Source organism: Gambusia affinis, linkage group LG17, assembly GCF_019740435.1.
Source record: "Gambusia affinis linkage group LG17, SWU_Gaff_1.0, whole genome shotgun sequence".
Taxonomy (NCBI): Eukaryota; Metazoa; Chordata; class Actinopteri; order Cyprinodontiformes; family Poeciliidae; genus Gambusia; species Gambusia affinis.
In genome coordinates, this window is record NC_057884.1 from 22,372,162 (window position 1) to 22,396,257 (window position 24,096).

At 41.6% G+C, this 24,096-nt stretch overlaps 2 protein-coding genes and 2 long non-coding RNA genes across 7 annotated transcripts in view; 1 reads left to right on the top strand and 3 right to left on the bottom strand.

Annotated features, from left to right (window-relative positions):
• The window catches only part of LOC122846981, a 50,997-nt gene extending 44,857 nt beyond the window's left edge, over window positions 1-6,140 (bottom strand). Inside the window, exons 1-3 of one of the 2 annotated variants that reach the window (XR_006373303.1) lie at window positions 6,053-6,140; window positions 5,670-5,764; window positions 4,583-4,856 (exon numbers count right to left, since the gene is read on the bottom strand). This is a non-coding gene — a long non-coding RNA (uncharacterized LOC122846981). Of the gene's footprint in view, window positions 1-4,582; window positions 4,857-5,669; window positions 5,765-6,052 lie in introns of those variants that run through there. The other variant, XR_006373304.1, reaches the window with a different exon arrangement.
• LOC122846980 lies at window positions 6,107-8,011 on the top strand. The gene is made up of 3 exons (XR_006373302.1): window positions 6,107-6,203; window positions 7,420-7,566; window positions 7,948-8,011. It is a non-coding gene; the product is annotated as an uncharacterized LOC122846980 (long non-coding RNA).
• Window positions 8,012-10,270: 2,259 nt separating this feature from the next.
• On the bottom strand, window positions 10,271-19,125 carry pigo (phosphatidylinositol glycan anchor biosynthesis, class O). 3 transcript variants are annotated; one of them, XM_044144293.1, is made up of 12 exons: window positions 18,259-19,125; window positions 17,681-18,170; window positions 16,829-16,972; window positions 16,605-16,728; window positions 16,377-16,536; window positions 15,822-16,004; window positions 13,674-15,258; window positions 13,390-13,593; window positions 13,053-13,237; window positions 12,583-12,653; window positions 12,345-12,470; window positions 10,271-10,516 (listed from the first exon to the last, which is right to left on the bottom strand). In XM_044144293.1, exons 2-12 carry the CDS (start codon window positions 18,156-18,158, stop codon window positions 10,510-10,512), a joined length of 3,267 nt encoding a protein of 1,088 aa, XP_044000228.1. In that variant the 5' UTR covers window positions 18,159-18,170; window positions 18,259-19,125; the 3' UTR covers window positions 10,271-10,509. The 3 variants fall into 3 exon arrangements, with proteins under 3 accessions (XP_044000228.1, XP_044000227.1, XP_044000229.1); XM_044144292.1 differs by lacking the exon at window positions 10,271-10,516 and adding an exon at window positions 11,157-12,249; XM_044144294.1 differs by lacking the exons at window positions 10,271-10,516; window positions 18,259-19,125 and adding an exon at window positions 11,157-12,249 and having other exon boundaries at window positions 16,605-16,738; window positions 17,681-18,111.
• A 135-nt stretch (window positions 19,126-19,260) lies between these two features.
• Window positions 19,261-23,816, bottom strand: stoml2 (stomatin (EPB72)-like 2). Its single transcript, XM_044144295.1, has 10 exons — window positions 23,599-23,816; window positions 22,465-22,599; window positions 21,956-22,055; window positions 21,804-21,862; window positions 21,633-21,734; window positions 21,415-21,549; window positions 20,511-20,655; window positions 20,359-20,438; window positions 20,014-20,142; window positions 19,261-19,938 (listed from the first exon to the last, which is right to left on the bottom strand). The coding sequence occupies exons 1-10, from the start codon at window positions 23,638-23,640 to the stop codon at window positions 19,813-19,815; spliced, it is 1,053 nt and encodes a 350-aa protein (XP_044000230.1). The 5' UTR covers window positions 23,641-23,816; the 3' UTR covers window positions 19,261-19,812.
• Between the last annotated feature and the right edge of the window lie 280 nt (window positions 23,817-24,096).

The window sequence follows — 24,096 nt, forward strand, 5'->3', positions numbered from 1 at the left end:
GCTCAGATTGTTTTATTGAATTTGTCAGGCTGTTTCCTTCTCAGAGGCCCGATCTTTTCCTCTATCTCTTGTATCCATCACACACACACACACACACACACACAAACAAAATGAAAATGATGGGTTTCTCCCAGCACCCCGGGCCCCGCTCGACCCCTGCACCAGATTAAATCTGACACTCATGACCAGCTCTGACAGCGGGGGAAAATGCTGCGGGCCGGGCCGGGATCTGGAGCGGGCTGAAGTGTTAGTTTGGAGTGACGGACTAATTAGGGCTTTCCTGGGTCCAGCTTTATTTTCATATTTACTCCAGGAGCCAAGCAGCATTCCCAGACCTATTCGGGAGAAGGTAGATATTCCTGGACCGGAGGAACCCAAAGATGAGGCTGAAAACTCGGATAAAAGCCACAGCTGCGCCCTCTGCTGGTGAAAACAGGCACAGCAGGAGCATCATGCAGGAATCAGGTTCAGTAATTTAGATGTAAAATTGACAAAAATCAACAATTCCTCTCAAGACAACTGCAACTGCCAGGAAGAGGCATTTATTTTTGCTGCATAATCAAAATACATCAATAATAATTTTAATTATTTATTTCTAAAAAGAAAAATGGGATTCATTTATCAAAGAGGAAATCTTTTCACTATGTTGTTCATTTAATTATAAATAACAGTTTCAACGTGAAGAATATTTAGATCCAAACTAAATATTTAGGTAGTTAGCAAACTAAATGTCTGGGTATTTAGTTAGGAAGATAAATATTTAGCTGATAGCAAACTACATATTTAGCTCCAACGTTTAGATAAGTAGATTGTATTTAGCTTCAAACTAAATATTTCAAACCAGCACTGAGATAAATATTTAATTAAGTGCTGAATATTTAGTTAATTATCAAATTAAATATTTAGTTCCAAATGAAATATTTAGCTTTAAGCTAAATATTTGAAGCTAGCTAAATATTTAGTCATTTAGATCTCGTGTGAGGTCACACTGAAACTGTTAGCTTTATGAAAAACCCAAAAATTAATTAAAATCTGACGCCGCTACATTCTGATTACATTTTATAAAACAGGAAGCTGCGCTCAGCGTCTTCTTCAGAGGTTTTCACGTTGTTTCCTTCAGTGATTCTTGGTGCAGCGCCCCCACAGGTGAGGAGGGGAACAGGTTTTTTATTTAGTTTGGCTTATTTTATACAGTGCAGCGTGAAAGAGAACCGCAGCAGCTAAAAATGTAACAAATGTTGCGACTTTGATTCGAACCAAATCTCCGAACCATCAGGTGTGAAAACACATTAAACTTTAGACTCATCCTGCAGAGCCAAAACCATCAACCAGCTCTCCTTCTCCTCTGAACTCAGACTCTGAAATGAAAATATTTTACTAAGCGAGCCGATAAATTTATGGAGCAGCTTTCTCTGCGCTGCAGTAAATCATTCAACATTGTTATTAACATAAAACATTACGGGATAAATCCCTGCAGCTGTAATAAAGCAAACAGCTGTTAGCGGCCAAAAGTCCGCGGCCTTTTTAGAAGACGAATGGGATGAAATCATACGAATGGAAAACATCCCTCAGGTCAAAGCGCATGAATACCCACAAGCCTTAGCATGTACAACACGGTGCTTTATCACGAGTCGTATTTCCTGCGGCGTAGTTTGGGACCGATTTTTCCCCGGGGATAATAATTACAGCCTCTAAAGTTTAGCTTTTTTCTTTGTTCCTCTGGTGATTTTCTGCCCCATGAAATTAGGCCTGGCTGCGTCCATTCATCATCCCATTACCTCCGACTGCTGCCTCTATATTTAGAGCCGCTCTGGAAGGAGAGCAGAGAGGAAGGTGGCAGCAGCAACAACGTCAACATCGCCAGCAATCACACAATCACAAGGCGTGATTACGACTCGTTAGGCCGAGCAGAGAGCTTTCCAAGAAGCAGCGCTGACATTAAAACAAACATCTCAGAGGAAAATAGCAACATTTACTGCCTCTTACTTCTCACCTTCCTGCTTTATATTTTATTCCAACATTTAAATTGGTTTTTCTGATGGAAGCTTTTCCTTGTTTTTAGCTAACATAAACTATAATTCACAAAATTAACACAATATTAGCTGCAATATTATTTTATTCTCTCGTTCAAAACAACAAAATAAATCTTTTGCATGCAGATATTAAAAAAAAAAAACATTTTCCCCGCAGCTCTTTATAATTTACAGTGCTTATAAAAAGTATATTTTTATTGCTACTACAAAAGTGAAAACTGATTTCTACAAAATAATGACAATGAGACACAAATATTTAATAAAGTGATTGCATAAGTTAGACAGAGTATTAAGGCCACAGTAAGAAAAATAACTTTAAAAAGTAATATTATGAGAATAAAGTAAAAAATTAGAAACGTAAACTTTGAATACATTCATAATATTTTGAGAATGTTCATATCATGAGAAAATAATTGTAACATTTTTTATTTCTTAGCACTAACACTCCATCATACATCAATATTAACCTCTTTAAAGTGTAGCTAACCTCGAGCTCCACTTGGGTTGCTAGGTAACGGGTGGAACTCTGCTGACGTTGCTAGGTAACGGGTGGAACTCTGCTGGCGTTGCTAGGTAACGGGTGGAACTCTGCTGGCGTTGCTAGGTAACGGGTGGAACTCTGCTGGCGTTGCTAGGTAACGGGTGGAACTCTGCTGGCGTTGCTAGGTAACGGGTGGAACTCTGCTGGCGTTGCTAGGTAACGGGTGGAACTCTGCTGGCGTTGCTAGGTAACAGCTCAGCGCCGTCAACTGCAAATGAATAAATGGAAAGTTTTTGAAATGGCTCAGTTTTCAGACACTGAAAAACACGACCTTATTGTTGAAGTTGATTTTAGAAGCAATTTAGACCCAAATGGAAACGTGAGCGCGGCAATTTTCCCCTTTATTCTGTCTAACTTTTGATTTCCTAAAAATAACATTTATGCAGTCACTTATTTTATCCTAACCATTTTTATTTCACTGTCATTATTTGAAAGAAATCACATTTTATTTTGAAATTATATGGTCTATTTTTTGTATTTTTTTTTGGTCTGAAAAGCCAAATTTTTCATCTCATGGTTGATTTTAAACGCAGTAAAACGTCCAAAGGGGGTGAACAGTTTCTGCTGGCGCTCTGAGCTCCTTTTCTTCCAGGAAATATGTTCAGTGAGCGACAATTAAGATAAAGGTTAAACGTGTTAGACTAACAGTGACCCATGCTGGTAGCGCGGAATATGATGGGGACATGTTTGACTTTTATGGGGAAGAAGAAACAAGCGGCACCACTTGTCCTGCTGTTTATTTGACAGACCCGTCAGTCGGACAGGAACCTTTTAACCGACCCATAAACACACTGCGCCTGCGGTTTAAACAAAGTCTGAGCTCCAACACTTCGTTTCTACGTGAGAACAAGCCTCTCTTTTAGTCCTACAGCAGCAGGAGGCGAGGTTTATTTTGAAAGGAACAAGTAGGAACACATCTATGAAAAGAGTTTGACCTCTGACCTTTCACTGAGTTTAGATTAAAAAGGTGGCGGCGGGTCGGACCCAAAAGGCCGTCGGCGCTGCAGCGTTTTGTCGGTGGGAAAACGATGAAGCGGTGAGGGGTCACGGCGGGGTGACGGCGGGGTCACGGGGCCAAATGACAAATTTCTGCCTCCAATATGTCGGGATCTGAACGTGTCAGTCAGAAACTTTAAGCCTTAAGGTGAAACGCAACGGAAACGTTTACAGGAGACGTCAGTGGAGCAATGCAACGTCAGGGGAGCAACGCAACGTCAGGGGAGCAATGCAACGTCAGGGGAACAACGCAACGTTAGCAACAAACTGGTAGACATGTTGCTGTGTGGAAACACGATTGAGCGCCGTGGAGATGCAGTGATGCAGATGCTCCGTCTCACTGGGCTGCAGCAATGTTTCAGTTTTAAGATGTTCTATGGAGCTAAAGTAGAGCCAAAAAGTTGGATCTAAAAAAAAAAAAATAAATGCTGAAACTGAAAAAATAATTTTGAGACAAAAAAGGATTTGAAACTCAAAAAACATTAGTGAAACTTGAAACTAAAAATAATTCTGAAAAGAATAAATATATGAAACTAAAAAATATACTTGTAATACTTTGAAACAGTTTTAAACTAAAAGAAATATCTGAAAGAGGGAAAAAATTTTATAAAAAATAAAATTAAAACAGAGAAATAATTTGATATCGAAAAAAATTAACTAAAAACTGAAAAAAAATTTTTTTCAAAACTGAAAACATTTTCTTGGAATTTTGTCTGTAAAAAAAAAAAAAAGTAATTACTTGTCTTAAATTTTTTATTGTATTAAATATTACGTAATAATCCAACTGAAATGAGCGTGTTAAACTTCAGGTCCTGATTAACTGATATGTGAGGACGGGTTGGTCCGTCTCTGAGAACCAATCATTTAAAGAGATTTTTCTACAATCTGCTCAGTGTCGTGGCTTTGTGACCGAATGTTTCATTTTAATGAGGACCAAATAGTCAATCTCTCTTGGTTGGCAACCTGAAACGGCGCCAAATGGCCCCTGCACCACGTTTTGGACCCCCTGAACTCCGACCAGCCTTTTCAGAGTCATTTTGAAAACATGCAGATTTCCTAATGAAATAAAAGCTGAAATCCAGAGACTGTTTAATCTAAGGAGACAGCGGGGAGATTTTCAGGCTTTATGTGGGTTTCAAACAGTTTTTGGAAGATTAAAAAGCAGTTAGCTTCCACCTCCGTCTCCATTGTTCTGAATCTGAACAACGTGGGCGGCTGCAGCTGCATTTTTCACTTTACTGGGCCTCAGATTTGTCCGTTTGACGGCCCAGCCGGGTTTTCACCACCTACATGGAAAAAACCCGAAACGCAGATCAAACAGGATCTAATGGTGCGACCGAGCTAAACCAGTTATATAAGGAAACCTTCACACAGAAGCAAATAACAACCAAATCCCAACATTTCAGCCCAAAAATACCATCCGAGCCTCAAAGTGGAAAAGTTTGACTTTTCCTAGTTTATCTAGAAGATTTCGGAGATCAATCTCAAAATTTGTTGTTGTTACTTTGTCTTTCCCACAAGATATTAAACTATCCGGATGATTTTTATCTCATTTATCACCAGAAAGACTCCGAACATTTTGAACTTCAACAGTAAAATTTCTGAGAAAAAACTTTTTAGATTAAACTCAGAAATTTTTGAGAAAATTTTTTTAATAAAGTTTTAGAAAAACAAATTCTAGAAAAAGTGGAATTTTTTCCTATTTTGAAACAGAAAATTTCAGAATAGATATTATTTAAATATCTAAATGAATTTAGATATTTTTCTCTAAAAATGTTTTATTTTGCCAGCTCCTTTGGTTCTTCTATAAAATTTCTACCTTTTTAAACTTTAAAGTATTTTCTAGACATTTTCGGAGATTAATCTCACATTTCTGAGCTCTTTCTAGCAAAATTTAGGATTTTTTCCATGTTTTTCTAGAATATTTCTAAGATTAAACTCATAATTTCTTGTTTTGTTTTCAAGCAAAATTCTGACTTTTGAAACCCAAATTTCCTGATTTTTTTCTAATAAAAATTTAGATTTATCTCAGAATTTCTCATTTTGATTTTTGATGTAAATTTAGTCCGTTTTATCTATTTAAAACAGCCTCGACTCACCATCAGAGGCCTGAACATCAAGCCCTGCAGTGACCTCAGTGATTTTCTTGGAGGGAAACTCCGGCTGCAGCAGCAGATGGTCCTGCGTCTCTTTCCTCCAATTCAATACACAGAAGCAATAAAGGAGTAAATAAACAGTTCAACCTTCATTAAACCTGGAGATTTGTGGCTGTTATTGGGTTTTTGTCTGTTTGTGAAGCAGCAGAGTGCAGTGGGAACGTCACGGACTCTGTTTCCCCACGGTGACCGGCCGCCTCCTGCACCGTTAATATCCATTTGAACTCAATCTGGCCGCTCTGCGTGACGCCACATCAAATACACACCCTTCGCTTTTGTTTTGATGTTAACGAGAGCTCAAGCAAGCCCGCTCTGATGTTCCTTACCTCATAAATGCCTCCCTCTTCCTGCTCTCATCGTATTTCCTCGCCGGTGTGTGTCTCCTCTCCCCGCCGGGAACTAACTCGAAGCATGTTTGAAAACAAAATGGCGGCCCGGGCCGAGCCGGCGGTTGATCGTTAGCCAGCTGATGGACAGGTATGTTTTCACTTACGGCTAGTCATAATAAAAATAATGAAAGACATGTTACAATAAAATAAGGTATGTTTCTAAAACATTCATAAAGGAAAAGTAGTGAAAAGTTGGAATACTTATTAAATGTGACTGCGCCAACATACATGCAGCTTGATGCGTTTAAGCCTGCTCATGTTTTTGACTTTTTATTTTATATTTGCCACTTTGGATGGAATAGCTTGTGAACAAATAACCATATGAGTATATCCTATTTTATTCTATAATTAATGACGTTACTGTTATTATTCAAAATAAGTTTTAAATATGTTTTCATACTTGGTAGTCTGGCAGATTTTTGTTCATTTTCAGCTGGTCCGGTTCACTTTCACACTACACTGGGTCAAACTATCCAAACCTTTTGAAAAACTTGTTCCCCTGCTCACCTGTGGGGGCGCCACACTAAGAACTACTGAAGGAACCAACATGAAAACTTCTGAGCGCAACTTCCTTTGCAAAATGTAAACAAAAATGGAGTGGTGGTTGCAGGATTTCTCTTTTGTGTTTGGCTAAAGACCACTAGCTAATTCTCCTGCTGGCGCTAGACCAGCATGTTGTATTTACCCAGAATGCCCCGCGCTGTACTACACTTCCTGCTTTTGGAGCGGCACCAAAGTTTTTGGCAGTAAGTTTATGTTTCCAGGTGTCTGGAAAATGAAGCATTTTACAAACCTTAAGAGTGTAACTTCTTTACCTGGCAACACCAGCAGAGTTCTGCCCGTCTCCTAGCAACCTCAGCAGAGTTCCGACCGTTACCTAGCAACACAAGCTGAGATCCAGTCCACTGGTTTTGCTGCTTCACAATGGTTGCTGGGAAAGACAAGTGTTTTGTTGTTGACTTACTATCCAGAAACCACTTGCTGCTTTCTTGTAGGATGTGCAGGAGACGCCACTTCTGCTTTTCTAAGATGCATGGTTGCATAACTGCATCCAAGTAAGCAGCATCTTATTTGGATTTAAAGTGACAAGAGGTGCTGAAGTCAAAATGTAAAGAATAAAGTTCCTTCTTCTCCAGTACTTCCTAATGACTCGACAAACTAGAGGAAAAAACAAACAAACTACCTTCTGGTCAGAAGAGGAAATAAAAACAAATCTGCGTCAAGTAGGAATGAATTTGAGAAGATCGAGGATCCTTATCACAACCTGCTAAAGATGACAGCTAACGAGTTTAAAATCCAATCAGGTGTAAGCGTTGATGATCATGGCGGTGGTGAACGCTCAGCAATCATCATCGCCGCCGCCGCCGTGATGAGGACAACAAAACCCAGAATGTGATTACAGCGAATGGGAGAGACGGAGGCGGCGGACGTTGGAATTGGAAAATATGAAGGTACTTTGTATTGATATACGCGGCGAGATTTAATTTACTTCAAATGAAACATTACTCGTTCTCCAACTTTACCAGAGAAATGAACATTAAGGTTCCTTAGGAACCAATCAGGTTAGCGTCTGATTTTACACATCGGTTCTCATGAATGTTGGTGGGAATAAAAATAACTAATGGAGAAAAGTTTGAAACTCTGAAAGGTGAGAAAGTTACAAAAAACACCTTGAAAATGTTCAGACTAGAGTTTCATCTCTTGGGTCAGGATGACGTCTTGCTATTGTCTGAACTTTTCACCTTTGACCTTTGCGGTGTTGATTTTCACCGATTTTAGTTCTCATTGATTTTTAAGCTATTTCTTTAACTAAACTTGTTTTATTTTTCTAGAGATCGTTTCCCTGCTTAAGTTCAACAAATCTGTGCGGGATTCGTGTCATCGGCTCGACAAAAACACACAAACATCCAGGAGTTCATCTGGGAATCAGAGCCTGGAGAAAAACCAAAGAGCTTTTTATTTACTTTTTCACAAAGAGCTCCTGGCTCGGCGTTTCCGTGAGAAGCAATTTTGACAAATTGATCCAAACTTGTTTTTATCAGCATTTTATCATATTGCAACTTCAAAATCCACGAACAAGTTTATCAATGTAAATTTAAGAAAAATAGTGATTTTTTTTTTTCTAAATGTTTTCATGTTCAGGACCTGAGCAACTTTGTGCATACTAGCTTTACATATATGGAGCTAAATTGGTGCCAAAAAGTTTGTTAAAAGAAATTACACTGAAAAAATGTTAAAAACTGTAAAATAATGTAGAAGGTGAAACTGAAATCTGAAACCAGAAAAAAAAAAAATTCAACAGAAAACTAATTTTAAAACTGAGACGTAATTATGAACCTGAAAAATAATTTTGTAATTGAAAAAATAATTTTAAGACTAAAAAAATATTTTGAAACTGAAGAAAAGTTCAAAACTGCAAAACAAACTTTATGGCACCATTTTTGTTCCATAGCGTATACATTTATAAATGTATGTCACCTTTGAAGAAAAGTTGCAAAACTACAACTGAACTTCATTTAGAAGTATCACAGCAAACGGGGGAAAACACACATGCAAGCCACACTTTTCAGATTGTAATCTGTAAGAAACTTTAACTTTCCTTCATTACAATAAAAATCTAATGAACTAAAGTTTGTGTTCAGTCCAGAATATGCACCATGGGAACTTTATTCTAATCTAAAATAGAAAATATTCCTGCTTCAAGTATTGATTCATTTTGGAAGCAGCACAAAAAAATTATTTCTGCACCTTTCACTGTTTCATACGACTGGCGGCCATATTGGATTGAAGGTAAACATTCAAACTTTGAATTTTTGACCCCAAAATGAAACTTTAAGGTGTTTTAAAACTTTGAATTCATTTTGATATGATTGTTGTGAGCTAATTTCTGAATCTGATCTTTAATTAAGAACAAAAGTGTCACCAGAAGGTGGAGGTGTGACGGGAGGAAGTCACCTTGGTTTTGGTTCTGAGTTGATTTCATGTTCTCATGTCCGCTGTAATAATTCATGACCCCTGCAGCTGTAAATGCGACTGCAGAGCAACATCCCTCACTCCAAATGAAGCTCTGACTCTGAGCGCGGTGATGACAGATCGGCGCTGGATAATTCATCCCAAGGCTCTAAAATATGCAATTATTCTGCAGCCGCTCCGGATCCATCGATCACCGTGATCCGCTCGCAAACGTCACGCTTCTGTCAACGCCGGAGTCAAGAAACAGACAGGTGGGCTTTTGGTTCCGATTCACTGGCCTTCAAAGTCCACTGTAAAGTAGCAAATGTAAAGTACGGAGGGAGGAAAGTGTCGTAATGTTGCTTTGTTTTACATCTTCTTGTATTTTTTGATTTGGGTTTTGACTTTCTGACACGGGAATTATGAATATTTCAAATGGTGGCTATGGCGGAATAATCCTGCCAAAATTAGCACTAAATATAGAAATAAATAAATGGTTTGATGAGGTTATTAAAGTGACAGATATTGTAAAACGTAAGACATTTTCCAACTAATTTGAGTGTACAGTGTGGCAAACTAACAATTGTGTTGTTTTAAACAATGTTAAGACTATCTTGATTATTTTTCTATTTTATTTCCAATCTTTTCGTTTTAGTAATTAGCTTCCTTATGTTTGGCCATTTACTTTTTTCTCAGTTTCTATATTTTGACTTTTGAAAAATATTTTTGTCTTGTTTTATTTTTCTTCATTTATTTTTATTTCCTGACTCTTTCTTTAACAATATATTGATTTATTTTCTCCTCTAATATTTCATTTAGAATTTTTTTCCTCATTATTTTCTTTTAAAGAAAAGAGGAAACTGATGAAATAATAAAAAAAATAAATCTAAATAAAAAGGCAAAAGGAGAAAACAGGCAGGGAAACATTGACGTAAAACATGAGCCATTTTAAAAAACATTAACAGTAAAGCTGCTCAGAAGCAGCTGGCTACGTTTTCCTACGGTCTTTGAACGCATCAGAGTCTCAGCAGTTCATCAGTGAAAACACATCAGCGTTTATTTACTCCTGCGAAGCCACTCAGCAGAAGAAGCGTTAGTATCCATTACTGAGTTGTTCAGCAATAATATCTCTGCTGCAATTATGAGTGTCACTCCAGCCCGGCTTTTAGCATAATGGAGTCATCAGAAATTAGCATAAAGGCTAATTTGTTTGATTATGCGTGAATTTGGGGAATTAGTGTCTAAATGATGACGGCTGTGAGGTGCCGGGTGTTCATAATGCGTCCATCATGGCGGCAAATCACCGACATGCTGAGAAAATCTGGTGAGTTTCATCTCTGACATTCATGGTTTATTAAGTCTCTCCTTCCTGCGACCCGGTTCTGGTTCCGAACCAGGAGAAACATCCCAATGAGTCACGAACGATTTGGCTTCAGGACCAATTAACATCTGATGGTAAAAAAGAAAATAACTTTGTTAATAACAAAGGGACTTCAAATAGACAGCTTGTGATTGACTTTAAAACTGAATGTCTTCCGTAGATTCTCGTATGGAACTAAATTGGGGCCATAAAATTTGTTCAATTAAAGTGGGGAAAAAATTTTAACTGAAAAAATACTTTGAAACTCAAAAAAACTGAGAACAAATTTAAAACTGAAAATAAAGATTTGAAACTGGAACAAAAAGTTTTGAAACAGAAAAAATGAAAACTGAAAGTATTTGAACTTTATTGCTTCTGTCTCGGTTAAATATGGTGGTTTCCAGGGAAACAATGACAATATAACAAAAAAAATCCAGAAAGAAAACTTGTTAGACTGCAGTGGAAGTTCAACCAGACAAACATCCAGTGAGAGAAATTATGGGATGGTTCAGATCAACTGGAACAGAAAACGCATTTTAAAACATAGGTCCTATGGAAGACTGATGCTGCTAAAAGTAGCAGTAAATATAGAATTAAATGATTTGATAAAGTGATTATAATGTCAAAAAATTGCATCCAAAGTATAAGTTTTTGTGACAAAAAATATTTCAAATTTTGTCAAAGTCAGCCCTCCGTACAGGCAGAGTGTAAAACACACTGAAGCCAATAAAAGATGTAGAAAAGCTTTATTAGTTTTTACACTATGTAAAATCATCACCCGTTAACCAGATATTCATATCGAACACAATCAGATTTATAAATAACAAAAATGTCCCGTCGTCTCACAACCAATCAGAAACATCCCCTGTAGTGATGTCATCAACCTGAGCTTGAACCCGATCAACAGAAACAAACCGACTGAACGATTCCTGCAAACGAAATTACATTAGAACCAAAAAAAATGTAAAAAATAATTATTAATTTACAAACATTCAGGTCAGACTGGCTGGTTATTAGTTCTGAAAAATAGTAAATATAATAAAAAACCAATAAGAAATCCCTTCAGCAGACGATAAAAATGTGTTTTAATGGCCGGAGGTTTAACTCAGTCAGTTCAGGTTACAGGTTCACATTCTGGGAGGAAAAAACACACAAATACAACTTCTGGTGCAAAAAATTTATTTAATGTTAATTTACCACCATTAATTTGTGCTTTTGCACGCATATATGGAGGACTAATCCTGCCAAAATCGAAAATATGCAAATAAAGTAATTAAAGTGCCAAATATTGTAAAACAAAAAGGGAGAAAATGCAAAGAGGAATTATTAGAGGATGTTGGTAAAATAAACATTTTAAAATACCCAATAAATACAGCATATGAAAAAATTATGCAAAAAAAGGAAACCCATTGGAAGTAAATTGTAAAATTAATAATAGCAATAATTTATGCCACATTGCAATCAAATAAGTTTGGACAATTTGTATTTTTTGGAGACAATGTTAGGCAGTTTAATGAACTTATAAAACCATTTATTTAATTATGTATCTATTTCCAGCTTTGGCATGATCAGTCTTCCATAAGGCTGAATGATCAGATCCATGATTAAAAGTTCAAAGTAATGACATTCCTTTCTGTGCTGGGTTGGAAGTGATCCTGTGACCAGAACTGAGTGAGCCCAGAGTTGGCACCATGAGTTTTGAAGCAGTTTTTCTTCCGTAGATTCGTCCAAAACAGAACTAACATTCATTAACGGCCAGCTCAAGCTGGGAGGACTTCGCCTTTAGTGAGGCAGCTTGTAGGAAAAGCCCAACAATCTGGTCCTGAAGTCAGAGTTTTTCACAGACGTGTTTATGGAGAAGTCCGTCACAGTTTTGGATGTATTTGTGCAACATGGCGGCGGCGGCGGCGTTGCTACCTGGAGGCGTCAGGGATGAGTCTTTTAAACCAGCGACCCACAGCGACGTCGACCCTGAGCACCAAGGTGACTCCAATCAACAGGAAGCAGCAGCTCACCACGAAGCCAGACGCCTCAAACAGCAGCCTGAGAAATAAAACAGACTTTAGAGGCAAATTTTAGCTCTAAAATATGTTAAAACCAAGAAAAACTTTAAGATCAAAAAGTTTTCAGGTGGAAAATGCATTCAGATACTTACTTGGGTGCAAAGACTTTCCACACCATTAGGTGTCTCCTGAGAATAGCAGCAGCACAGACTGAAGAAAACACCTGAGAAAGAAAGAGAAACAACTTAAAGAAATATGGACGTATGGAAGAAGATTAGTGCCACTAAAAAATGGGGGAAAAGTACTTTAACTTAAATTATAAAATTGTAGAAGATTAAAGTCAGAATTCCAGGAAGAGTCAAAATTTATAGAACAAAAGTCAAAATTCTGAAAATTCAGATTAAATTGAATATTCTGAGATTAAAGGGAATCTGAATTTTTAGAAAGTCAAAATTTTGACATTGAATAATAAAAAAAAGAATTCTTAGAAACAAATGACAAAATTCTGAAGAAAAAAACAAAAATGCCAAAACTGACAGAAACAGAGATTGGAGTCAGATTTTTTTCCCAGTGGCTCTGAACCTCCTGACCCAGTAGAACCAGACTGACGGTTTGAACCCACCTGAGCTCCCAGAATGAAGAGGTATCGCGTTGACAGCTGCAGCAGGGCGGCGCTGAACTGCTGCGGTTTCTCTCTCAGCCGCATTTCCATCACGGCGTCTTCGCCTTCTTCGCCGTGACCTTTCACCCCCCTGCTGCCCCTGACCTCCCGCACCAGAGGCCAGAACAGCAGCAGAGGACAACCCACTGGAGACGACAACGTCAGAGTTTACTCACTTTAATGCCACTAGAAAATATGTTAGATGTTTATAAAAACAGGAGAATAAATAATATTTCATTGTTTCATGAAAAATAGTTGTTGTTTTTTTAACATATGGTGTTTAAAATATTATCTTCACCTGCGAATAAAATGTGTGAGGCAAACGTGTTGAGGGTGACCAGGCAGGCGGGCAGAACGGTGCCACTGTGTCCATCTGGAAACCCCACAAAGGCGGCGCCCCACTGGATGGAAGGGAAGGTGGGCAGGTGACCAGTGGAGTGGAAGAACTGGGAGGCGGCCAGTGACCAGAGAACCACTGGAGTCCAGGCGACGCTGAAAACTCCTGGATGAGGGAAGATTTCACCGTCACCACGCAGAAGAAATATTTAATATTTAGAGTTTTACGTCGGGTCGACTTCCTGCCTGTTTTGGCTGCAGGTGACCTGCGGAGGTTGGCGGCGGCGGCGTGGATGTGCAGCAGCGCCGCCATCTCCAGCAGCAGCAGCAGGAAGGCCAGCGCCATGCCCTCCGGGTGCAGCAGCAGCAGCCCGACGCCCAGCAGGCCGCAGAGCAGCAGCAGCGGGGCGGAGTACACCGTCCCCAGGCCGTACGCCTCCACGGCGGGACGCCCGTCCTCCTCGCCGCCGCCGCCCGTCTCCCCGTCCTCCAGCGAGCGCCGCATGTGCTGGTAGATCTGCGGGATCAGGTGGCGCAGCTCGGCTTGCGGGCTGATGCCGGTGCTGGCTCGGTAGCGCGGCGGGAGGGCGGGGCTTCTGGCCGACGCGGCGGCTCGGGTCTTCAGGAACACGGTGAGCGGGTCGGCCCAGATCAGGCAGAGTCCGAGGCCCAGCAGGGCGAAGGCGGCTCTGGGCAGGGCGAGCTGCGCCACGCGGATCAGCTCCGCCAGCTTCCTGAAGCCGTCCTCCCGCGTGGCACTGACGGCCCAATGGAGGCCGGCGCAGACGCACAGCAGCGGCAGGACCCAGCGCGCGGCGAACGCCGTCCCGCCAGACGAGTTCAGGTTGCCGTAGTGACACAGCCAGAGCCGCAGCAGGTAGGCGGAGACGCCCAGCGAGACGACGGACAGGATGTAGTAGAGGTTCTTCAGCTGGCTGTCCTGGAGGCGGGACAGCGGGGAGAGGAACGGCGACGGCGTGCAGCCGCCCTGCTCCTCCCTGCAGCCGTGGAACGACAGCGAGACGCAGGCGCACAGCACCAGGCCGCCCAGGCAGCCAATCAGAGAGCCGCTCTCCTTCCTCACGGCGGCCAGGGTCAACGCCGGCGAGGGCAGCAGCCCCGCCGACTTCAGGGGGTCAGGGGTCAGAGGGACAAGATGGCCGTCCCAGTTGAGGCGCACGGGAACGTAGAGCGCCAGAGAGAGCAGGAGAAAGGTCACGACCCGGCCTTCGTAGATGACGTAGCTGTCGGAGAGCAGCGAGGCGCAGCGGAGCAGCGGCACGGCGAGGGACGGCGCCAGCAGGCGGCGCGCCGACAGCTTCGACACTTTGGCTCCGTTCTTTAAAACGGCCGGCCGGTTCAGGCGCCAAGCCCTCCACAGGAAGAGCGCCTCCGAGGCGAAGGCGCCGGCCGCCAGACACCACACTGCCTCCACGTAACCGCGGGCAACCAGCTGAACAGCAGCCGCAGCGATAACCCCAATGGTTATCGCTGCGGCAACTGGAGCCTTCAGTCCCAAACGCTTCTCCTCTGTCAGAACGGCGGAGAGCTCCGACATCACGAAACACGCCAAGCAGGCGAACGTGAGGACGGCCAGACCGGCCGCCATCTTGGCCGGGTTGAATCTGGCCCACGTGGCTCGACAGGTGTCCCTGACGGAGGTCAGGTAGGCCTGCAGGGACGAGGACAGGTGAGGCGACGGCGGCAGGCCGGCGCCGACCGAGCCGAGGTAATCAGAGGAGAGACGGGAGAAAAGGAGTTTCAACTCAGAGAGACTCTCTGGAGGAATGTCACTGGACAGAGACGAGTAGGTCTGCAGGAAACGGTGGACCTGCAGGAGGAGAGAGAGAGAGAGAGAGAGAGAGACAGAGGAGAGAGAGACAGAGAGAGAGAGAGAGAGAATGAAAGTTAGTAAGAAAGGTGGTTTTTGAGTAAAAAGCTTGTAGGGCTGAAACAATTAATCATTGAAATAACCATCAACTAATTTGGTAATCGATTAATTATTATCTGGAGAAAACAGACGAGTATACCAATAGACCATTTGCTGAAATAAAATACTGAGAAATTTAATCAAAACTCTACAAAAAATATTTACATTTAACACAAAAATCCATCTGGATCAAATTCTGTAAAAAAAAAAAAAATCTCCCATTAATCCAATTTTGCTACCCAGTTTTGATCAGTGAATCAGAAATAAGTCAAAATGGTATTTAGTAGCATTATAGGAAATAAATGTTGATTTTCTCCTGTAAAAAGGGACTTGATTATTTCTTTATTTGCATTTTTAAATAATGTAAAATAACGCTAAAAAGGATTAAATGAAAAATCTGCAGAATGTGACGGTTTATCGTCAGAATAATTGTTAGTTTCTGCTGTAAAGCCTGAAGGCAGCACCTGTTTTGTGTTGATCCACAGCGCCTCCAGCTGGCTGAGGCGCCTAACTGCACCCTGATTTTGCTCCTGTGGGGGGAAGAGAGGCAGGAGGACCTGACCCACGCTGCTGAACGGGATCGGGATTCCCAGTAACAGCGCCAGAGTGGGAACCAGATCAGTCTGTGGGACGACATCCGGCTCATCCTGTGGAAAAAAACAAAAACATCTTTCATCTTTCTGAGATTTACAGCTCGACTCTATGGAAGACCTATCCTGACAAAATTAGAAAGACATTTTGGCTGGATAAAATTATTAATGTGTCATAAAATTCATCCATAAAATAAAAAGAAGTTTCAACTTACAGTGTGACATAAATGAACATTTATAATTTTACCATTATCACTATTAATTATCCTATTTATTAATTTCCTTTTTTATTTAATAAATTTGTCATATTCTGTATTTTTTGTTCCATTTTTAATTTTTATTTAACCATACATTGATTTATGGATTTCCTTGTTGAACACACACTTCTCATTCATTTCTCTGTAAATATGTTGCAGGTTATTTTCCCACCTCAGTCGGAGGTCCAGGGAAGATGGCGGACGGGCTGTAGAGGAAGAGCGCGGCGTCCGTCTCCTTCTGGCTTTCCCCTCCGTGGTCTCCGGTGTCGGTCATGCCGTGGTCGCCCATCACCACCAGCAGGGTGTCGTCCTGCAGGCGCTCCATCACCGACCTGGAAGGAGAACCACGTATGATCCAAACCCTGCAGCTTCCGTCTGCTTCAGCGTTCTGCTGACCGACCTGATGACGCCGTCCATCTGGGTGAGCTTGTCGGCCATGGCCGGGTGGTCGGGTCCGAACCGGTGGCCGCAGTGATCCACTCCCAGGAAGTGGGCCACCAGCACGTCCCAGTCGTCCCCCACCACTGCAGAAACCAGCAGAAACAAGCATGGAGGGTAATGCAGCAGACAGGAGAGCATCCAAACATTAACAGACTCAACAGAAGCAAAACGGAGCCGACATACTGGTGGTGTAGAGGTGCTGCAGGATGCCGTTGTCCACCGTGTGCAGGTCTTTGACGTTAAAGGACGGGAACGGCAGAGAGCGGTAGAACTTTTTAGGGAAGAGGTTTTCCCAGGTATCGTCGCCCATAAACACGACCCGTTTACCTGCAAATAAACTCAAAATAATGAATAACGTTACAGAACAACAGATAGGACAAACTGAGAGAAAAGAAACATCCATTTGGTTCTATCAACACTAAGAGGTTCACTAAAGTGAGAAGAAAGGAAGAATAACAGAGAAAAGAAAAGAAAAATACAGAACGGAAAATAAAGAGAAAAATGCAGAAAAAATAAAAAGAGAAAAATTGAAAAAAGGAACAAGAGTATCAAAGAAATTAAAAATAAAGACAGATACAAAGAAAGCAAAGAAAAAAGACAGAAATAAAGAATGAGAGAAAAAAAGAAGAAATGAATTCAGGCAGGAAATAAAAAAGACAAAAATGAGAAAACAGAAAGGAGGGAAAAGTAAAAAAAGATAGAAAGGAGGAAACCAAGAGAAAAGTAAAATAAAGACAGAAACAAACAAAAGAAAAGAGGAAGACAGAAAGGATGAAAAAACAAAACAAAAACAGAAAGAAGAAAAAAAGTGAAAATTTAAATTTAAATAAAGAAAAATAAGCCCATATTTTGTTCAGTTACATGTAACCAGCAGCTTCCCTGTTTCTGCTGAATACTAGAAACCCCTCAGCATGATGCTGCCACCCCCATGTTTTACAGCGCTAGTATTGATCACAAACTCTAACTCTGTGTCAATCAATCCATCAGAAACAGTAAAAGTTGTGGTCATGACGTCACAGATCCCCACCAACTCACCCATCTGCCCCAGCTGGTGGATAAGGTTGTCCTCCAAGATGGCGCTGGAGGCAAAGTTATTGCCAACGTCCACAAAGGTCGGCAGGGAGCCCGTGGTGAAGCCCTTGATCCTCTGCATGGTGGTGGTGGGAGGGTCGGCTCTGAACGGGTACAGCCGGCTCTGCGCGGGCCGGGCCGACACCGTCTCCTCCAGCACGGGCAGCTTGTTCTCATAAGGTCGCGGCGAGGTCTTGGTGGGGTCAAACCGGGCGAAGTCGATCTTCAGGGCGTCGATGATGAGGACGACGACCCTGCGGAACCGGGGGGGACCCTGGCAGAAGTCCGCCGACTCCGCGCCGGGCTGCAGGACGTCCCCGCAGGCGCTGGTCCGGTTCACCTCCAGCCTCACCAGCAGGAAGCCACCCACGAAGAGGTAGATACCCACGAAGTAGGCCGCGCACAGCCACAGGAGCAGAGAGAGAACCGTGAGCCCCTTCATCCTTAAGCGGAACTAATGAGAGATTCAATAAATTGAGATAGAATCGGCTAACATCACCGGCTAGCTGCGGCTAATCCGTCCTGTTTCATTCACTGCTGACCTTGTATCGGCTGGGATTTCACCTCTCTGGGGCTGGAGGCGGCCGTAAAGCTGTGTGTGTGTGTGTGTGTAAACACCTCAGAGGTCCAGGTGTTTCAGGTAACCACAGAGCAGACAGGACCCTCCCTCACCTTCATTGGGACGGATACATTCACATTCCAGGCAGGTGGACCCGGCGGAAGTTGACGGCGGACTGGTTTTATTGTTACCAACCATTGAGATGTGTTCTGTTAGCCCCGCACTGAGACTGTCAGGAGAATTCAACTCTTAAGTTATAGTAGATAAGTAACAAAGAAACACAAAACTACCCAATTTAAGGAGTATAATACTTATTTAAATTAAAATGTTGTTTTTTTTTTTAAATGCAGACCTGAAATAGTTCGTCATGCCTGTGAGACAACGTGCCGGGTACTAACGGTTGAGGCTAGCAGGATGTAGCGATGTGTCACTCTGTCACTATTTCCCCAAAAACTCAATAAGTTAAATAAATACAGACTAAAATAAAACTGGATTGGGAAACTGACACAAATTAATCTACTTTAATAAATAATTATACGAAATTAAATTTAGCTAATCAAGCTGTTTAAATAACCGCATAAAATGTTATGCCAGAGGGTAACATAATTATTTACAATTACACGCGAGTAAATTTTTATGTATTAATAAAAATAAAAAGTAGCCATCCAAGAAACGCCTCAAGTAGGAGTAAAAATGTATTTGGTGTAAAGACTAAAATATTGAGTAACTGATTTAATATTTAAAATATATTGATACAAGTTAATTCTAACATTAGAAACATAATTATACAGCTGTTACTTAAATATTTAGCATCAAACTAATTAATTTGCTTTCTAACTAAATATTTAGCTCACTAACTAAACTAAACATGTAGTTGGGAGCTAAATGAAGTTATGATTTATATTAAAAAAAATTTCTTTCAAGAACATTTTGCATGTTTAGTTTAATAGGAGCAAATAAAAAATTTTTTAAAAAGCACAAAACATTTATTTTTAACTGTTTTATTTTGAAAGAACTGCATGTGGTGGCCCTCAAGAAATTTCAACTTGATGGGAAAAGTTTCTGTTCAGCCAGTCTCCAAACTGGGAAAGACAAGAGAACATGCCTATAGTTTCCCATAATCACAGCAACAAAACGCTGCTTTATTTTCCCACTATCGCATCACAAGGGAGGTAAAAAAAAATCTCTGTTATGCAATAAAACATTACATTTATTCAAAGTTGTTTATGCATCTTTATTAAGGGTGTCAATAATTGTGTGCGACGCTGAATAAAGAAAAACAACCGGGTGAAAACATGAGTATTTCTGCATTTACACATGAGACAACATTTCCGTCCTGGAGGCTGAAGTCGGCTGAACATAAACAGTCTGTGAGCATCGACTAACTGGAGATCTGATCCGGAGGTCCGACGGAAACCAGACCACTGGGTTCGGTTCTCCTCCCAGTCCCGTCGGGTCGGAGGGAACTGTTCGGTCAGCAGAGCCGCCTCCACTGGATCTGCTTCATCGCTTCCTGGGTCAAACATCCCGACCTCCTTCACTGAGTCCTCTGCTCCTCTGGTGACGCCAAACCATCAGGAAGCTCCGCCTTCTTCTCCTCCGCCGCCGCCGCCGATGATCCTGCAGGAGTCGTCTTCGCCAGCTGGCTGTAGATGGTCATCGCCTGGACACAGCAAACGAAACGAGTTGGTAACCGTTAGCAACCAGACGGATGCTGCAGGCGGCGCTGGATGCGGACCTGAGTGACCATCCCGGTGATGTCGCCGGTGTTGGACGGCAGCAGGACGGTGTTGGTCTGCTTGGCCAGGTTGGAGAACGCCGAGATGTACTGCTCCGCCACGCTGAGGGAGGCCGCCGCGTTGCCGTTCTGAAAAAACAGAAAATAAACACGTTTCCCACGGTTACAGCAGCGATCAGACTCCTCTACCACAGGATGTTCAGACTTTACCAGCTGATAAAAAGAGTTTATTTTCACTTCATTTGTCAGAAGTTAATATTCTGAGACAATTCAAAGATTAAAATGCAATTTCTGAGACTAAAGTCAAAGTTCTGAGAAGTGACAGGAAGAAACACTTTGACTCACCTGCTCTGTTAGCGCCTCAGACAGCAGGCGGATAGCTTTAGCTTTAGCCTCAGCTATGGCTAACACGGCCTGGGCTTCACCTGCAGGAAACAAACATCAGCTTAAGTTAACATGAGGATTTTATCCAATAAACAGACGGTAACCAAACCCACCAGATGCTTTGTTGATATGCTCTGCCTTCTCTCCCTCTGAGGCCAGAATCTGAGCTTGTTTCCGACCCTCAGCCACGTTGATGTCCGACTCCCTCGTCCCTTCAGACTCCAGAACCGTGGCTCTCTTCTTACGCTCAGCCTCCACCTTCACAAAGTTCATGACATTAATGGTGTTTCTGTGATGGTTGTACAGATACAACTCAAAGAATTAGATGTACTATTGCATAAAGTAGGAACAGGTTGCAATCAAACAGCTGGCAAATCTGATCAGTGCCACATATTAGGGATAGACTAGATGGAAAAAAGGAATCTACTAAAAAACTTAAAAATTTTGATTAATCTCAGAAAATTTCTAGAAAAAACAACTTAGAAACTTTTCAATTTCAAAATTTCACATTTACAAACTTAAAAATTCAAGAAAATTTCTGAGTTTAAACATAAAATAAATAAGAAAATCAGCTCTGAGTTTCAAAAGTAAAATATTTTTCTTACTTTTGAGAAAAGATTTCTTTATTTAACTTCTCTCTGGGATTGATGAAGGATTTTTTAATTGGAAAAAATATACTTGTTTTTTCTGGAACGGGTGGAACTCTGCTGGGGGTTGCTAGGTAACGGGTGGAACTCTGCTGGGGGTCGCTAGGTAACGGGTGGAACTCTGCTGGGGGTTGCTAGGTAACGGGTGGAACTCTGCTGGGGGTTGCTAGGTAACGGCGCAGTGCCAGTTGAATGTGACTTAACATTCAGTAGGTTTCTGAATTGGCTCATTTTCCAGACAAGAACATGAACTTGTTGCCAAATAAACGGCTGAGTGTTTTTATTTGCCCTCTGGCTGATTTTAGAAGCAGCAGGAACTCAAACAGAAGTATAAAAACATTCACAGTGTGACCCGGTCCTTGACTCCCACCTGCATCTGCATGGACTCTTTGACCCGCGGCGGGACGCTGATGTCTTTGATTTCGTAGCGGAGGCAGCGGATCCCCCACTCGTCCGACGCCTGGTTGATGGAGTGGACGATGTTGGAGTTCAGAGACTCTCGCTCCTTTTGGATCAAATGGACAGATGAAGTTTAAAACTCTCCACAGAAAAACACCTGGAGGGACGACAGACGCTGCTGGGATTTACCCGGAAAACCTTGTCCAGGGTCAGCTTCCCCAGCTCAGAGCGCATGGTGGTCTGGGCGAGCTGCGTGACGGCGTACTCCGGGTCCTCCACGCCGTAGCTGGCCTGAAAGCAGCGCGCCGTCACTTTAAGATCATGTTAAAATGTCCGCTAACGGCCTGAGCTGCGCCGTACCTTAAACGGGTCCAGGATCCGCAGGTAGAGCACTCCATCGATCTGCAGCGTGACATTATCTAGGAGGGTGAGAAATGTGGTTAAACGCTTTTATTTTGAAATGATGGGAGCGTAAACATGGTTAGAAGCTTTTATTTTGAAGTGACGCTCACCCAGAGAGACGGCGGATTGCTCCGGGACGTCGATCACGATCTCCTTCAGGCTCTGGACGTAGCGCACTCTGTCCAGCACCGGGATGAGGAAGTTCAGACCCTGGAGGGGAAAACAGAGAGAGAGAGGAGGTAAAGCACATGGAGAGATGGGGTCAAAGGTCACAATCTGTAGAGCTTTACAGAGACATGATAAAGGATTCAGTCAGAAAACTAAAAAATAGATAGTTTCTGGTTAAACTGGAAATTTATCAAAAAGAGAAAAGGAAACAGAAGGAAGATAAGAAAGGAATGAAGAAAGGAAGAAAAGGGAAGAAAACAAGGCAGAAAGCAAAGATCAAAAAGGAAACCAAAGAAGGAAAGGAAGGAAGGACACGAGGAGGAAAGAAACAACGTTTAGGAAGTGGGACTGGGAATATAATCTGGAATATTAAACTAATTGAATCTGATCACGGTTTGGCTGCCGTGTGGGTCCAGTTGGGAGCGTTTCCATGGTTACGGGCGGTTCTTACGGGCTCCAGGATGCGGTGGTAGCGGCCCATCCTCTCCACCACCCAGGCCTCCTGCTGGGGAACGAACAGAACCACCGTGTTCATGGGCAGACTGGAGGCCCAGCGCTGCTGGACCGGACCGAACCGCTGGCTCTGCTGCAGGGGGAAAGGCAAGGACACGGACACACACACACACACATTAATCTGTGAGTCACATCACCAGAGTTCCAGTGAAATCTGAGTAAATTACAGCAGATTACTGTAATTATAATCTGCAATATAATTGCTGTGATTATCAGTTACTTTCCAGTCAGTCGGTCAATAAAATTGGCCATTTTTTCTGTAAATGGTCAAATAATCTTATATTTTCTTTTCCTGTTTTAATTCTCCTCCTCTTTGTTGTTACTCTTTTGTTCTGGTTACCATGGCTACGACTCCATTAAACAAAATGTGTCCTCTTTTTTCCCCTCCCACACTTTGCCATTGCTTCCCTTCCTAAAGGCATTTTGCCAACATTAAAAACAGAAATAAATAAATCATACACGCTGACGTCACCAGTTTTTTTACCTGAATTTCTGATACAAAGCATTATTTAAGAACATGATATCCTCCAGTAATTAGCTGTATCATGAATTCATATTACAATATAGGAAATAATTTGAAGCTCTAGCAGGTACGATCTGCTTCAGGGTGCTAGCAGCGCCATGTTTTCTGGGTGTTTTAGCAAAGAAATGTCTGTAAACTTCATATTTAATGCAAGTCCTCTTTATTAGGAAAATCCTAATTGACCCAAAACATGACATATTTCATAAAATACATGTAAATGTCTGGTCTCAGGTGTGTATGGACGCTCCTGCGTTACAGGTAAAGCAATTACGTCAGACAATTTGGACAAACTTCTCAAAAAAGCAACACAACTAAAAACAATGTTTAGATGTATTAGCGGTAAATAAATAAAAATTAAAAACCGCTTGTAATAAAATACATTTCCGACTCTACAAATAAATAAAAGTCAGCCAATATCTTATGATTACACTAAGTTGTTCCAGACCCACAGGTGTAGAGTAACATTTGGTTTAATTTTAACTGACGTCTACACGCTGAATGACGTCTGGTGGCACGAGCTAACAAGCCGAAGTGAACCGCGACACTGACCTGCAAAATGGCGCCGCCTTTCCGACACAGCGTCCGTAACATTCTGCTTATTTATTAAATTTAGTTATTAGTTATTACTTCGACAGCTCCAGCTTTATGCACCGGTCCGTAAACGAGCTCACGGCTCTTGTGAATGACCCCCTTGTAGGAGGAAATGAAAGTTACATCAGTGGTGCAGTTCTGAAAAAGTCTGCTTACGCTGGAAACAGAAGCCGGGCAACATTAGTTCCGCTTTGATAAATATTGGAACTCTTTTTTTTTTAATGGTGTGCAGAGAAAGTGGGCTTTTGTATTTCCTTTTTGTTCGTTTTTAGTTTAACGTATAGAGAAAACATCTGCTAAAAACAAATTTTTTAATTTTGTTTAAAACTATAACTTGTTTCAATTGCTCCTGTCGGCTGTGAAACATTGTTATGTGCTTTTATTCCAAAATGAAATGATATTGCTCTAATTTATTATTATTATTATTATTATTATTATTATTATTATTATTATTAT